General features: G+C 38.7%; 1 protein-coding gene across 1 annotated transcript; it reads right to left on the bottom strand.

The window, feature by feature from the left end:
• Positions 1 to 5561: 5561 nt before the first annotated feature.
• TMED5 (transmembrane p24 trafficking protein 5) lies at positions 5562 to 14261 on the bottom strand. The gene is made up of 4 exons (XM_082053678.1): positions 14024 to 14261; positions 11751 to 11848; positions 10948 to 11131; positions 5562 to 8593 (listed from the first exon to the last, which is right to left on the bottom strand). The coding sequence occupies exons 1-4, from the start codon at positions 14213 to 14215 to the stop codon at positions 8375 to 8377; spliced, it is 693 nt and encodes a 230-aa protein (XP_081909804.1). The 5' UTR covers positions 14216 to 14261; the 3' UTR covers positions 5562 to 8374.
• Between the last annotated feature and the right edge of the window lie 74 nt (positions 14262 to 14335).

Here is a 14335-nt window from a genome sequence, read left to right as displayed (position 1 = left end):
CTAGAGTAGTAATTCAAGCACACCTACAAATGCCTTTCTCTCATTTGATGTGAATTTCATTGTATGTAGCAATGGAGTCTCTAAGGGAAAAATACAAATGTTGCTGTATGTAAGGATTTCATTTTGGTATGGCTTGATCATTGTATGTATGCATGTGTGTAAATATATGTAATTCAACTTCATTGTGGTCACTGCTTTAGAAGCATTTCTATGTGTATCAGATTTAATATTTTTCCATATATATTATTTGTATTACAGTGGTATTTAGGTAGGTAATTGTCTCTTGAGCACGTTCTAAAAATCTAGGCATCACATGAACAAGACAGCAAAGAAATAATGGCTCATTACTGATCGGAATTGTAAAATAATTGTCACAGCAAACTTCTTGTCAAATCATTGTTCTCAACAAAAAGTTCAAAAGGAATTTTGAATAAAAGCTATGCTTTTCTATGCATAACAGATACTTTGAGATTACAAAGGAATTTTGAAAAATCTCTGTGTGATCTGTGAAATGAAGGTCAATATTTTGCTTTATTGTGAAGACAGAAATAAACTGAAAAAGGCCTTGAAGGATAAGACTTAGAGCGTGGGGGGAAAGTGGATAAATAGAAAAATAGTCGTGCCTTTGGAACATCCTGCTAAAGTGATCTTTAGTGTTATATTTTAAAAGGAAATCGGTGAATTGAGATGGAACATGCCAAGGCTGGAGATGGAGCAATAGTCAGGACGTAGTGACACGGATGAGCTGGGCAGCAGCATCAGTTCTGTGCACAGAGGGAAGAGGATGAATCTTGCAAATGCTGTGCAGGTAACACTTTCAGGCTTGAAATTGGGTCACTTCTCTGGTTCCCTCACATCTGCCTGAATGAAAAGTAATGCTGCAGTTAAGGGTATGATGGCAGAAAAAGGTATTTTCTACAAATGCAGAAAAGGGTTTGGGATGGCGAGTTGTGTTTGATGCTGAACTTCAGCTGCTGGCTAAACATCCGTGTGGAGGTGTCATCTATTGAGATCCCAGTTACCGCATTTTTTTGAAATGCATAAGGAAAAAAATCCCAAGTTGTCAACCTAAAGTTTACAGAAAAGCTGATTTCTTTTTTTTGTAAATTGGATCATCTATGGGTGAGGTATAAAAGAGAGAAAGGCAGAGGAGGAGACTCCTTTGGAGTCCCTGCAGAAAGTTGAAAGGGGAATGACCGTCTTCCAGGAAAGGTAGTGTAGGACAATAGAAAGAGAAGCAAAAGATGAGTAGAAGCTGTGCACGGTCTGAGGATGGACTTGGAATTCAATGCTTTTGCTAATCTTTTGCTTCTGTTGTTCAGCAACAATGAAACAGAAGAATTTTGTATTGTTACAATTATTTTTTTCTGGTTTTAATTTCTGAATCCCTTAATATTCTTCTCAGGTAGCTCACCTCTGCTATTTTTTTTTCAAGTTTTTTCATATTCCAGCATTGAGATCCATATACCATAACATCAATGGTTGTTCCCATTTTCATTGATACAAAGATATTTTGCCTTGCAGATACTAGTTTTTAAAATACCGTTGTAGCTCATATAGTTATATCATCTTTCTCCTAATCTGTTCACTGACATTATTTCACCAGTGTATATTTCTTTTCACTTGTTCTAATTTATGTTTCCAGCTTCTGAATTGGAAATATTCTTTAATCTTTGCATCATCAGCTATATTGTGTTTGGCATTGATTGACTTCCATGTGGTTTTGTTTCCTAGTCTTCTCTTCATGTCCAGTCTGGTGGCATTAACTTGTGATCTTGATATCTGCAGTCTTACTCTAATAAGCTCACTTGCTTCAAAACCTGCTTTGTAGCAAGAAGCTACTTAATAGCTCTAGCTTTCTCTAAATAAAGTCTGTCGTTTTATAAGCACCATTTCAAAGTACTTCATTTGTGCTCTGCCATTCCCTAATGAATATTCACAATACTGTTGCGATTATTGCTTTCACTCCTGTCATTATCCAGTGCGATAGTTACTGTTTTGCTGTGTACATGTTCATGAGCACTAATCAGGTTGCCTACTTTGTTTTTTGCCTGCTTGCTCTAACTCGGTATTTTTAACTTCACGAATTGTTTGCATGATAGCTGAGATAGTAAAATCCTAGAGAATGATAAGCAGTAGTTGGAAATTCAGGGGAAGGGAAATAATGAATGATTGGGAAGGTTTTCAGGCTGTAGGATGTTAAGATATGTTCATAGTGGCAGCAGGAGGAAAAGGTGAGCTTAAAAAGGGTGAGACTGTAAGGTAAAACTAAGAATTTATTAAGATAACAATGGAGGATTTCCCTTTATTAGGGAAAGTACTGCTTGTTTTACAAAATTCACACTCAGAACTCTTTCTGACAAACTGGCTAGGGAGACTGACTGGCTTGTTGCAGGAAAGTATGTATATATAAATATATGTAATGTGTATACTTATGTGTAGAAATGCACAAGTCCAAGTAATATAATGAGAAACAACTTGGATGTATTTATTTACAATGGAAATTTTAAGGAAGTTTAAATGGGCTATGAAATGTTCATTAAAACCAGCTTTTGGGCTGTAAAATATATATATAATTTGCTAATTCAATCATTGCCTTCTTTCTTCCTGTGCATTTTCTTCTGTGGCAATGAGCCAAAGTGTCGTAGGTGCTTACCTGCATCCCAGTCATTCAGAGGTAAGTGCTGAAGCTTTAGAACTCCTACTTGTTCAGCCGCTTGGCCCCTGAGCCAACTTCTTCTTCCCCATCTTGTGGTGCCAGCTTGTGGGAGAGAAGTGACGGGGAAGAATGGTGTCAGGAGAGGCAGCAGCAGTTCTGGGGTCTGGGTCTGCCCTCTTCCTGTCCAGAGAATGCGATCAAGAGTCTTCTCAGTAACTGTTTGGAACTGGGATTGTTGGAATTGACAGAAGCTTTTGGTATGGACTGTCATAAGTATCTTTCAACTTAAGATTTTGATATTTACCACTCCCTGAAATCCTCCAGCATAATAGAAAAATGTCCTTAATCAAATGGTTAATGTCAGGTCCTTTAACATAATGTCAAAGATACAGACTACAGATACGTGCTTTTAGAACTCTTCTTGGCAGCTCTGTGCCTTCCTTAAACACCTGTGTTCCAATTTGACAGGTAGCAGATGGAGAGTGAAGAAGGATATCTTGTTTCTAGAAACTAGTCATGCTCTAAGGGAAGAAAGGGACTTCTGAGCTGGGTCAGTTCCAAATCTCATTAACTGTCCTCAACTATAGCAATTGAAAGCATGAGAGAAGATGATGCTGTTCAGGTGCTTCTGGTGAAAGTTCAGCAGTCTAGGTGTGTTTACTATTGTATTTTAATATTTTTTTTTTTACCATTTTATTTGTCTTTATCTGTGACAAAAATCAACAGGTACCCAAAGTAAACTGTTGGTTTTGAAAACAAAATCATAAAATAAGGCATATAGCTTTTGATTTGCTCTGCAAGAATTTATGAATGTGGTGCTTTCTCCCCTCTGTGGTGGCATTCCTCCTGTCCAAATAGTGAGTTCCTGTGGTAGGGTATTACTACAGCAAGGAGAAAGCATGGGAAAGGAAGGGGTTAACATAAGCCATTTCTCAGCAGTAACTAAAGCTGCATGTTTCCTGCCTGTGCCAAAAGTTGGTAAGTTTTGACATTAAACAATCTCAAAGAGAATTGTTCTTGTAGGGAAGGCACAGGAACTGTTATAAAGGCATCAGATATAGCTCAATCTACTTGGTCCCAGGCTGTCTTAAGTAACTGTTGGGGATAATGAGTCTTAGGACAGATTGCCATGTAAGTATTTATTTTAAAAATACTCAGGAAAGGGAAAAAACTGTAACTGCTGTGGCTGATGGAGTAAGATTTTTAATGTAGTGGTGTCACCGTACCACGTGGTCCTGTACTCCCGGGATAGTGCTGCAACCCGCCAAAGGAGCTGACTGAACAGGCAACGCTGCTCTGCGGGCACAGGAGGTGCTGCCGTGGGCTCGGGCCAGTCCGAGGTGCGCATGGTGTGTTGTCTGTAGAAGGTAAGGCAGATGGTGTCTCCTGTCACGGTTGAGGGACCAAGAAAGGGAACTTCTGCAGGTGTTTCTGATGTCTGTCCAAAATGGCTTTGGAGAGTTTTCACTGCATGTGTACCTTTTCAAGTCAAACCACTGTTTCTTCTACCATTAATTACACAATCTGGCAGCATAACATTGTACCTTAGTATTTTATCTACTTCATACACAGTACAAGAAGGAAGTTCCTGTTTCATTATTGGAACAATGTAGTTTGCAGGCTTCCGGGCCGGCCCAGGTTTCTCAGAAGTCTTATGAAATGGTAAACAAGCTTGGATTTGTCATGTGCATTAGTCGATAAAGCTGGAAAAACTGCTCCGAAGTTCTGAGCTTTCAGTCTCAGGATCTTCCATATTCTCTTAAGAAGAACGTGAAATTATTACATATTAGTAATCATAGTAACAGCATTCTTAGTTGCTAGAGTTTGATATTCTGTGATACTAGTTTCCTGTTTTCCTTCTGTTTTTCCCTATGTTTTTAATGTGTTTGCTATACCAAATCAGAAATGAAAATACATTGTGAAATTGTTTCTTTAGAGGAGAAAAATGTAAGAATTACTGGAAACACTCAACAGGTCATCAGATTGTCTTGACATGTTATTCTAACTTGTATACATGTTTATGCATTTCCAACTAACAGTGGTACAGAAGTCACATGAAACTATGAGAAGAGTTTTAAAAATTTTTCAGCCGCAAACATCAGCAGATAAAGTACCTTCTGTAAAATCCTTTCTAGAAAGAGTTTGTGAGGACAGATGCCCACTGGGTTAGAGCAGTGAAGTGTTTTTGGAGCTCAGTCATTACTTCCTGCTGTCTTTCTGTGGTATCACAAGTTTACAAATTCCCTTAATCTGTTCCTTGGGATACTTTACTTTTGGTTTTTTTTTGAGGTGAGCAACTTTGGACTTTTAGTTACTAACAAGTAACACTCACCTAGACAGTTTCCCAAAGTTACAGGTGCTGATTTAATACCAAACTATCTTGATTTAGGCTGGCCTGAGAGTCTTACTGTCTCTTGTTTTGAATGCAGAACTCTACAAGTCTCAGTAATATTATTGACTGCTACAATAATTTTGTTCAAGACAGTACCTGCTCTCCCTTCTGGAACTGTTCCTAATCTTATGGTCTGCCTAACTGGGAGCTATGCTGTTCTGCTTAATAAGCTGCAGGTGCCATATGGAATAGAAGTATTAAGGTGCAAATATTGGGGGGAAAAAGAAAGGTTTGTACCTGCCATGCATCTGATAACTGCAAAACTAAGTGTATTTTCTGTTACAAAGATTGGAGGTTGGTGTCATTCTGATCTGACACCTATGTAAATCTTCAGTTATTTGCACTGATAAAGTTGATTTTTGGGTTACAGTAAGAACAGGATTTGAATGCTGCATGAGGAAGAAATTTAAAAGCTGCATTACTGTAAGTGTGTGTTAGCTTAGTATCCTTGATCTTTTGCAGCATTCATAGATAAAACATTCTTCCTTTGTTATAAAATAAACACAAACACAGGTTTGAACTTTATTTATTGAAAATTTCAGTTTTGCATAATTTTATTCAACACCTGCAAGTCTTAAAACATTTAATTCTGAATAAAAAGTCCATTAAGAAAAAAGTATATTCTCCTCTGTAAATTTTATACAATCAAAAACAATCTACTCTTCAAAATCCTAATGAAATTTTATTTAACTGCAAGTTGAAATGCCAAATTGTTCACCTTTTATAAACATATTCCAGCTGCCAAAGTCAAAGCACAGTCTTCTAGTTATTCAATTTCATTTTCTGTAAAGAACCTTCAATGGGGAGAAAATACAGAGCTCTTGGTTGCAAAATAATAATTTCTTCCAGATGAACTCCGCTGCCAATTGTTTTGTTACTTTCCTTCTAGCAGAGCCTGCTACGTGTAATCCGAGAAACCGCTGCAGTTCAGTCTTGTGTCTTTGATCAGAAGTCTGCATTCATTAGCAGCTTAAGCTAATACCCCAGGCTGTTTTGCCACTGGATTTATAACCACAGTCAGGGGGCCAGCAGAGCAGCTGGGGAACCAAATCCCCTGAGGTGCCCTTGCAAAACTTGGCAGAGCTCACCTAGTGGAGGTCTGAGCTGCAATCTAGTTGCTTTGCTGTGAGAGGTAGATGTCTTAGTGGCAGCTTCACAGAGCTGGTTCAGCATTTTGCAGATGGTTTGTGGCATCATGCTCACGGTGGTGCAAGGGAAGATCGCTCTCCTCTTTCTTCTAGCGAATAGGGCGCAGCCCTAAGAATCTTATTTGCCTGTCTTGAAGGAACCTGATCAAAACCTTGCAAGTAGACTTCGGTAAGCTTTGGCTTATGCCCTCATGTAGATATGTGGTATATTGGTACTGGGAGATGTCCAGGGAAATGGCAGAAAAATATTATTTGCCACTCTAGCAGGAAGAATTGACTTTTCCTAGACTTGTCCTGATCACAGACATAACTTTCTAGTTCCAGGCAGTTCAGTATAGAAAGCAGCATATGGAAAAAGAAAATACCCAGAACCGTAAAGAGAAACAATCTTACTTTGGACAAAGCTTTGCTGAAAAAAAAAGGTAGCTCAACAGCCTTTGAGCATTCAGAGCCCTCTATAACAAATTCTGTGAGGAATAATACTTCTGCTTATAAAAACTATTTAGAAATATTATTGCTATGTCCCATTGTCTGAAGTTAAAGCTGAAGTGCTGTTTCATTTACTGTAGCACTTGCTAGCATCTGCTTCACTTGAACAAAGTGTTTCTTCATGCAGCTATTGACCCTGTTTTATCTCCATAAAATCATTTTTAATCACAGAAAGTCTCAAAGTTGTAATTCTGCTGTTCATACCCAGATGACCCAATGACTGGCAGAACACTAATACATATACTTTTTTTAAAAAAGTGGGTTTTTTTAAAAAAAAGAAAGTTTTTTTTTTTTAAGGTGACAAAATGTAGTTTAACACATTTATACAGGAAATGTCAGTGACTTGGCACATTGTAAAAATGACTAACTTTGAACTAGTAAAAAACGTTAATTCTTGCACACTGGGGTTTTGGCAAAAGTTCTCTCAATTTGGCAAAAATACCCTCACTGCACTCTTAAAAGCCACTTTGTCTAGAAATTACAAATTGCTGATCTGAGGATAAGCTTTGCTTAGTTAAGTGATATTACATATTCAGTTGAGCCTAAAATTTGAAGCTTGTATTTATTGTTCATGTAATTCATGCCTTACTCATATAAAGAGCCAGACAGGAAAATACTGCACTGTACTTGCACAGCTCAAAGACTTACGAGTGACAGCAAAAAGGGAAAGTTTAGGTGAACAGCTTTGGTTTTTCATGCCTGTGTAAGTCACCCTATTAACTGCTACGTTAGTCATTGATGTAGTAGACAAAAACAAATAAAAAATAAGTTGGCAAATAAGAGGGATTTTGAGCTTACAAAAATTAATGTGCAGATAATGTTTTCACATACTGTGACACCCCCCTTTAGGAAAGGGAAAGAATAATATGCAAATCAGTTATTGGAAAATTATCTATTACATGAGGTTACAGTAACTAAAAGTTTGCAAAGCATAATTCAAGGTCTGTGTGCATTTCTTTGTGTATCATATGGTCACTGTCTCTTGAATCTCATGTGACAGTCAAAAAGGAAAATAGGGCTGTACAACTACAGGACAGAAAGATTCATGAACAGGAATTGCACCTATTTTCTCCAATTCTTTTCAACACTGACTCTATCACATTGACTGTGCTTATTTAAAGTGCTAATGTTAGTCATCTGTATATAAAGAGAGTTGTCATTTTGTTCTTACATGTTAGCCCAGTGTTTCTCCATGATGCCATACAACAAAAGCTGAGGATTTTTAAAATCATGTAACTTTGAAGATAAATGACAGTAACTACAGACCACCCCTGTAAACACTTAGGCACATATGTCAATTCACTAAATGTTTAACAAATAAACCAATGTCTAAGTTACCATTTGAAGTCTTATGTGAACATGAAAAAAAGGCGGTATTAACATTACCTTGCATATGCACCAAGCATCCTGTGCACTTTGCAGAAGTTAGTCATTAACAAATGCTACAAGTACAAAAAAATAGTTAGTAGCACTTGCAAAAATGGAAGAGCTTGGGGGCAAGGCCTTCTGTTCATGTTAAAAAACCCCCAAAATAACTGAAAAGCCCACCATGAATTGAAAACCTGATGTCTACTGCCTGTTCAAAACAATCTGAAAGGTCATGTTTTCTTTTTTTTTTTTTTTTTTTCCTTTACTGTGGTAGTTTATTGCTTCCCCTCTCCCATTATATTATGGTCATACCAAATGTTAAGTTCTACTTTTCCTCTTCTCTTCAAAGAGACTTTTCAGCATGTAAACCTGAACCGCTGATACCACCACCATTACTCCCAGGTTGACCATGGACCAGAAATTCACTCGGTCGAAGTTGCTTTCTTGGATATTTCGATCACGAGCTTCAAATGCTCTCAGCAGGGTCTGTATCTGGACACTTTTGCTTAATCTGGCTTTGACACTGTTGATGGATTCCTGATAAGTAACAAAAGAATATTTGTAGAAGAAAAAAACAAAACAAAACAAAAACCCTTTAATTAAATATATAGCTTGCAACACATTAATACTGTGTTACTACCTATAATCTAAGTTCTTGCCAAGTGGACAGTTAATTTCACTTCAAAATATATACCTCATCACAGCATTTTCATTAACTTGTCTAGCTTGTGTATTGTATGTCACCTAAAAAGGCTTAATTAACATAGGATTAAGGTTCTATAGTATGGTGTGTTTCAAAAAGATGGACCAAATTTGAAACCACACTGCTTTGAAATTGGGTCCATCTTTTTGAAAGACCCTGCAATTTTTTTTTCCCTTTAACAGACTAGGGAAGTGAGACAGAAATTAAACCTAAAATAGTTTGGGTTTGTCTGTTTGTTTTAGTATGCCATGTATCTTGGAATTGTGATTCCAGGTATTCACATAAGTAAAAAGCAGTGATCTCTACAGAAGGAGTCTCTAAGCAAGGTACAGAGCTGCAGGCAAATGTAGGATATTTTTTCCTGCTGGATAATCAAATGAAGGCACTTTTTAATGCAAACTACCATGAGGACTCTAGCTGTAGCAAAAGAAAATTAGAACAATAATCTTACATTTCTGTCTTATTTTATGCTTTTACTGTGGTGGCTATAAACTGCCGCTTCACCTTTGACAGAATTTCAATAATAAATCAAAGGATGTGCACTGTGTCTCTGGGAACCAGAGGAAATACATGAACACTGTGGCCACAACAGCAGTTCAACATCCACTCCTTATGCTGCATTTACAAAGTAAACAAATGATGCTATGATCTATTAATGTTTAATCTACCCCATAATAGTGACAACCTAAAAGCTCATCTCATGAAGTGCTGACTTATGTTCTTGATATAATTTTGGACCCTGAAGTAACTCTTAGTGAGAAGAGTAATGTGTGCACTAGCAGGAAGCTATACATTTAAAAAAAGAAAAAAAAAGTTAAACCCAGCAGTAACATTTTCTCCATGGACATTTCCTCTATTGCATATTTAGCAAATATTTCAAAAGAGCTATTTTTGGAAGCCAAATAATTTTATGATGATACTAAAGTTCATATGTTACACAATAAGGAACATCAACAGGAGCTTTAAAAATAAGACTAATGTTAACTTTACAAATATTACCTACTTTATAATATCTGCAAGGACCTCAAATAAAGACAAGTTCTGCCCCCCACCCCCCTTTTTTTTCTTTTTGGAAGAGATACCAATATGCACCCAAGAAACTATCAAATCCATTCAAATATTTATTGAGATTAGTGTGAGAGGGATTTTCTTTACAATTTCCCCTATAAACTTTGTTTTTTCTAATTGTCTAAATGCCAATTTTAAAGATTTGGCCAGCTTTTCAGATGCCGTATTTGGTTTTAACTATTTAAATGTGTATTGAACCCCTACAAAAGATCTTAAACATTAACTCTGTTGTTTTAAAAACCTGCATTTTGTTTACTACAAGAAACAGAATACAAACAATGTCATTCTCTACACCAGTGTCTTCATTAAGTGTTTGTGCATGGTGGTTTGGGTTTTTTGTTTGTTTGTCTGCAGCTATGAGCAAACAAACAATGGCCTACTGCATCCTACCAAGCACTAACACCACCAAATAATCCTCTGCTTCTAAAGTAATCTCAATATTTAATGATAGTGAAAGGAAATAAAAGCTTCATCCTACAAAAAATGGGGTCTGCGTACAGTTGAAGCAAATGTTACCATTCATAGAGCGTCTGCAGGAATTAACCTGCAGTGGAGTACAGATTAACTCCTGTCCTGTTTACTAGTTTGAAAAGATGGAAACAAAAATGTTGGGGAAAAAACCCAAACAAAATAATGTATAAATTACTGAAGATAGAAATATGAATCCATATGCTATTTGGAGCACTTCTGCAAAGGTGGGAAGAAGAAACTGAGCCAGTACTTTATTTTCAAACACATGATGAAAATCTACACAGTGATTCCAACTACACTGTTGGGATTAAGCAATATGTTAATATTATAAATATGCATTTCATTGCTGCCAGGGAAAAATGGCCCATTTCAGCAGAAGGAATAAGAGAAACTGGATTGGAAGAGTGACTTTGAGTGCTATGCAGTTTCTTCTTGCTGATCACGGGGTCTTTCTGAAAACACTGTCAAGCTTCTGTGTGGAAGCAGGAGATCCACAGTGCGGGGCTTCATGTGTCAGTAAAAGCAATATATGGAAATGGAATAATTTCCAGGATGATGCACCACCAGACCAAGGCAGAATGGCTAAATGACACTGAGAGGTTTCTTAAAAGGTTCTTCCATTCAAAAGAATTAAAGATCAAATACTAACCAGAATGTCTTCCAGTTTCATATCTAGCAGATCCGTGCCCGTAACATACTTCTTCCAGTCTTCCTGATCTTCTCCATCTTCTCCCATATTGTCCAGAATCAGTTCAAAGAAAATCACCTTTTCAGAAATTGTACTGAATGTGTTGTCAAAGCAGAACATGTAATCGCCATCTTCTGTTTCCACCCTGTGTATAAAAGCAAAATATAATCAAATTAACTACAGTTTTGTGCTGGATAACCTTTTCATATAAAAATAAGAACTCTAAAGACATATTACAGACTGCAGACAGAGCAAAACAATCTCACTGACTCTGAAGGCTTGAAACAGCACTTTACTTTCATTTGCCTTTATCAGGAGTTTGAATCATTGTTAATCATGACAAAAAAAGCTATAATATGAGTGGAATTCTTATACTTTATAGTACAATTACAATAATTACTACATATGTTGATAGGAGACTGGAAAAAAATACAGGACTTTTCAGCTTATTATTTAGATGACCTACAAGATATTTTGATATTACTAAATGCAGAGACCTTTTTCAGCTCCACAATAATTATTTTTGTTCACTGACCATTAACAGCTATCATTAAAACAAAAATATCCTTCACTTCATGATAAAATCCATGTAAAAAGTACTCAGTGTTTATCAAAAGGTAATGGGTATTCTCAAACTGTCCTATTAGAAAGTCTTTTGTAAACTAAGGAATAAAAAGTATTCAACTTTTATTTTAGTTACATTTGTTAAAGAAACCAGAAGTTTTACATAAAGTACTTTTTAAGTTTGAAGATTTTAAACTTACGTATGAACTCCATCTGATTTTCTTTCCTCAAAAACTAGAGTTTCACCTTTTGGAGACAGTAGGTGAAAATCAACATCTAATCCTGCTCCATCTAGAACCTGTGAAACAAAGAAAAACAAGCTTCCAGCCAGTGAAATTCCTGTTTGCATTGCTGATGGCAACATTTTTATGCAAGGCAAACGTTTTTAGGTAAGGGAACTGACACAGAATCTGAAAGCTGAATCGGTCTGAGTTCACACCAAGTTAATTGGAAACAGGTGAAAAACTGGTTCAACCCAAAAGCATTTTAGCCATTTAAAATCTTAAACTAAATATGATCTAATCATGCTAGGCTGGATTATACTGAACCTTTCCCTAATGGTTTTTAAGGCTGCATACAATTTTATCAACAGGCAGGGTTAGACAACCTGTAAGAACACCAACAGATGGCTAAATCGAGCATTTCTCTGGCAGCTATCATCGATGGGTAAGTACCAGTGCTAGGTCCAGTGGCAGAAAAGAAACCGTATAACAAAGATGTCACATTTATGTATATGCACGTATATATTTGTAGAAGAACACAACCTATGCTGTGTCATCCCCAAGATCTTTTACTGTGTGAATTAACAGCGTAGATGACAGGAGCAGACTCATGGCAATCCAAGCTGTACCACAGACATTCTCACCTTTTAATGCAGGTTTAAGGTTTGAATTCTCCCAGGGCATTCTCACTTCCCAAAGGGAGAGGGAATTTAAGGTATTTAGCTTCCTAAGCTGATCATAAGTGTATACAGTATTACAAAGCTGTGCTGCTTTAACTGTATAACAGACTACAGTTGTATCACCACATTGGTTGTGTTGTAGAAATTCTCTATAGGGAAAGCAGTAACTGCATAAGGGGGCAGAGTGGAATCATTTTTATGACATTACTAAGGCCCATGCTAGGGGATTTTTTTGTTTGCTTGTTTTCCAGTGAGCTATTTGAGTATAGTAGTCTGCTCCTGCAGAAATTGAGGGCAAAGTTTACACCGACTCAAAGTGACACTGGAGACTTACCAAAAAAAGGGAAAGGACGATGACAATTAGTAGCCACTAACAATTCAGGATAATTAAGTACAAAATAAGTATATATTTCCAGTAACATACAGAGGTCCATTTGTACACATTCAAATATAAAGATGAATTGCTACTGTTTGCAGCTGTGATGAGAAATTTACACCCGAGTAGAAATAAGTTCACTGTTATACATGTTGGTTCTCTCGAAAACATTTTTTTATTATTATTAAAAGAAAGCCCTACTTTGTTGGTGCAAAATAAACTTCTGTATTTCTTAGACAAGGCTCTGAGCAAAGCTTGAACACCTCAATCTTTCCTGTTCAGTTCTGCATGTAACAATAACTAGAAAATAATCAAGAATTTCAGCATTGTATTTTCAGTTGGGAAGCACAGAGGAAAAAAGCAGGTGGGTAAGACAGATCCCAGACAACTGTGAGGCACAGTAGCAGGATGGGAAAATATTCACTGCAGCTTCTCTCACTGTGCCTGTTCTACTGAAAAAGGTCTTTATTTTAAGGAAAGAAAAAAAGAAAAAAAAAAGGCCGAGATCTTTCCCCGAGGTTTCTGGGGAACTCTGCTCTTCCCAAGAAGGGCATCAAGACTTTAATGTTAGTCTGTTAAATAAGACTCTCTCTGAAAAACTTTCATCATTGAGATAAAAGGTGTTTAATATCAACACCAAGATAGGTGAGGGTTTGTGCATCAGCAACAATTCTGTTGGTGCTTTAGAGCCACTGCACAAGGTCACAGCCATCAGCTTTCTACATCCTTGCCGTTTTAAAGGACGGCAACCTGAGATCTTACAAAGCAAAAAAAAAAATCTACTAGAATTTTTTTTTTAAGTTGCTAAAGTATTTTTTTTTTTCTCGCAGAGATACAGTTGTTACCGGTGTGAACCAGCGGCGCGGACCAGCAGCGGCGCCCAGCACCGCGGGCAGCGGGGCGGCCGCCGGGCAGCGCCCCGGGGAAGGCGGCGGGGCCGCTGCTGGAGAAGCCCAGCGAGGAGCCCCGGGGAGGGCCGGGCCGAGCTGCCGGCAGCAGGGGCGGGCGGTGCCGCCGCTGAGGCACCCTCGCCTACGGAAAAGGAACCGGCAGCCGAGCCGCCCAGCACCGCCCACGGCCCGGGAAAGGCAGCGAGGCCACCGTGACAGGATGCGGCACCGCTCGGCGCCCTCTAAAGCTGCTTCGCCGGGAGGGCCCTCGCCTCCCCAGGGAGACCCCGGCCGGCCCCGCCCCACCTGGTACTCCAGCTCCAGCGAGGCCTCCTTGCGCATGGGCTGGTAGAAGCACTCCTTGCGGCCGGCGGGGAGCGTGAACGTGAAGTCGCTGTCCAGGGAGGGGCTGAACTCCGCGGCGCGCGGCGGCAGGAGCAGCGCGAGGCACCCGAGCGGCAGCAGCAGCCGCGGCCACGGCGACAGCGACCGGCCCATCGCGCGGCGCGCTCCCCCCTCCCTCCCACCGTCGCGGAGCGAGCGAAGGGCGGACCCTGCCCGCCCCGCCCCGCCCCCCGCGCCGCTGCCCAATCGCAGCCCCGACAGCGCCGCTCCCCA

The sequence above is a fragment of the Streptopelia decaocto genome, assembly GCF_964273445.1.
Source record: "Streptopelia decaocto genome assembly, chromosome: 5".
Lineage (NCBI taxonomy): Eukaryota > Metazoa > Chordata > Aves > Columbiformes > Columbidae > Streptopelia > Streptopelia decaocto.
The sequence above is the reverse complement of the archived record's forward strand: the minus strand, read 5'-3'. Positions and strand labels throughout refer to the sequence as shown.

Excerpts from the sequence above, each read along its gene's own strand:
- TMED5 (XM_082053678.1), bottom strand. The coding sequence starts at position 14,215 with ATGGGCCGGTCGCTGTCGCCGTGGCCGCGGCTGCTGCTGCCGCTCGGG. Across the intron at positions 11,132-11,750 it reads AAATCAGATGGAGTTCATAC|GGTGGAAACAGAAGATGGCG; the intron begins GTAAGTTTAAAA and ends TTTTATACACAG. Across the intron at positions 8,594-10,947 it reads TGAAACTGGAAGACATTCTG|GAATCCATCAACAGTGTCAA; the intron begins GTTAGTATTTGA and ends GTTACTTATCAG.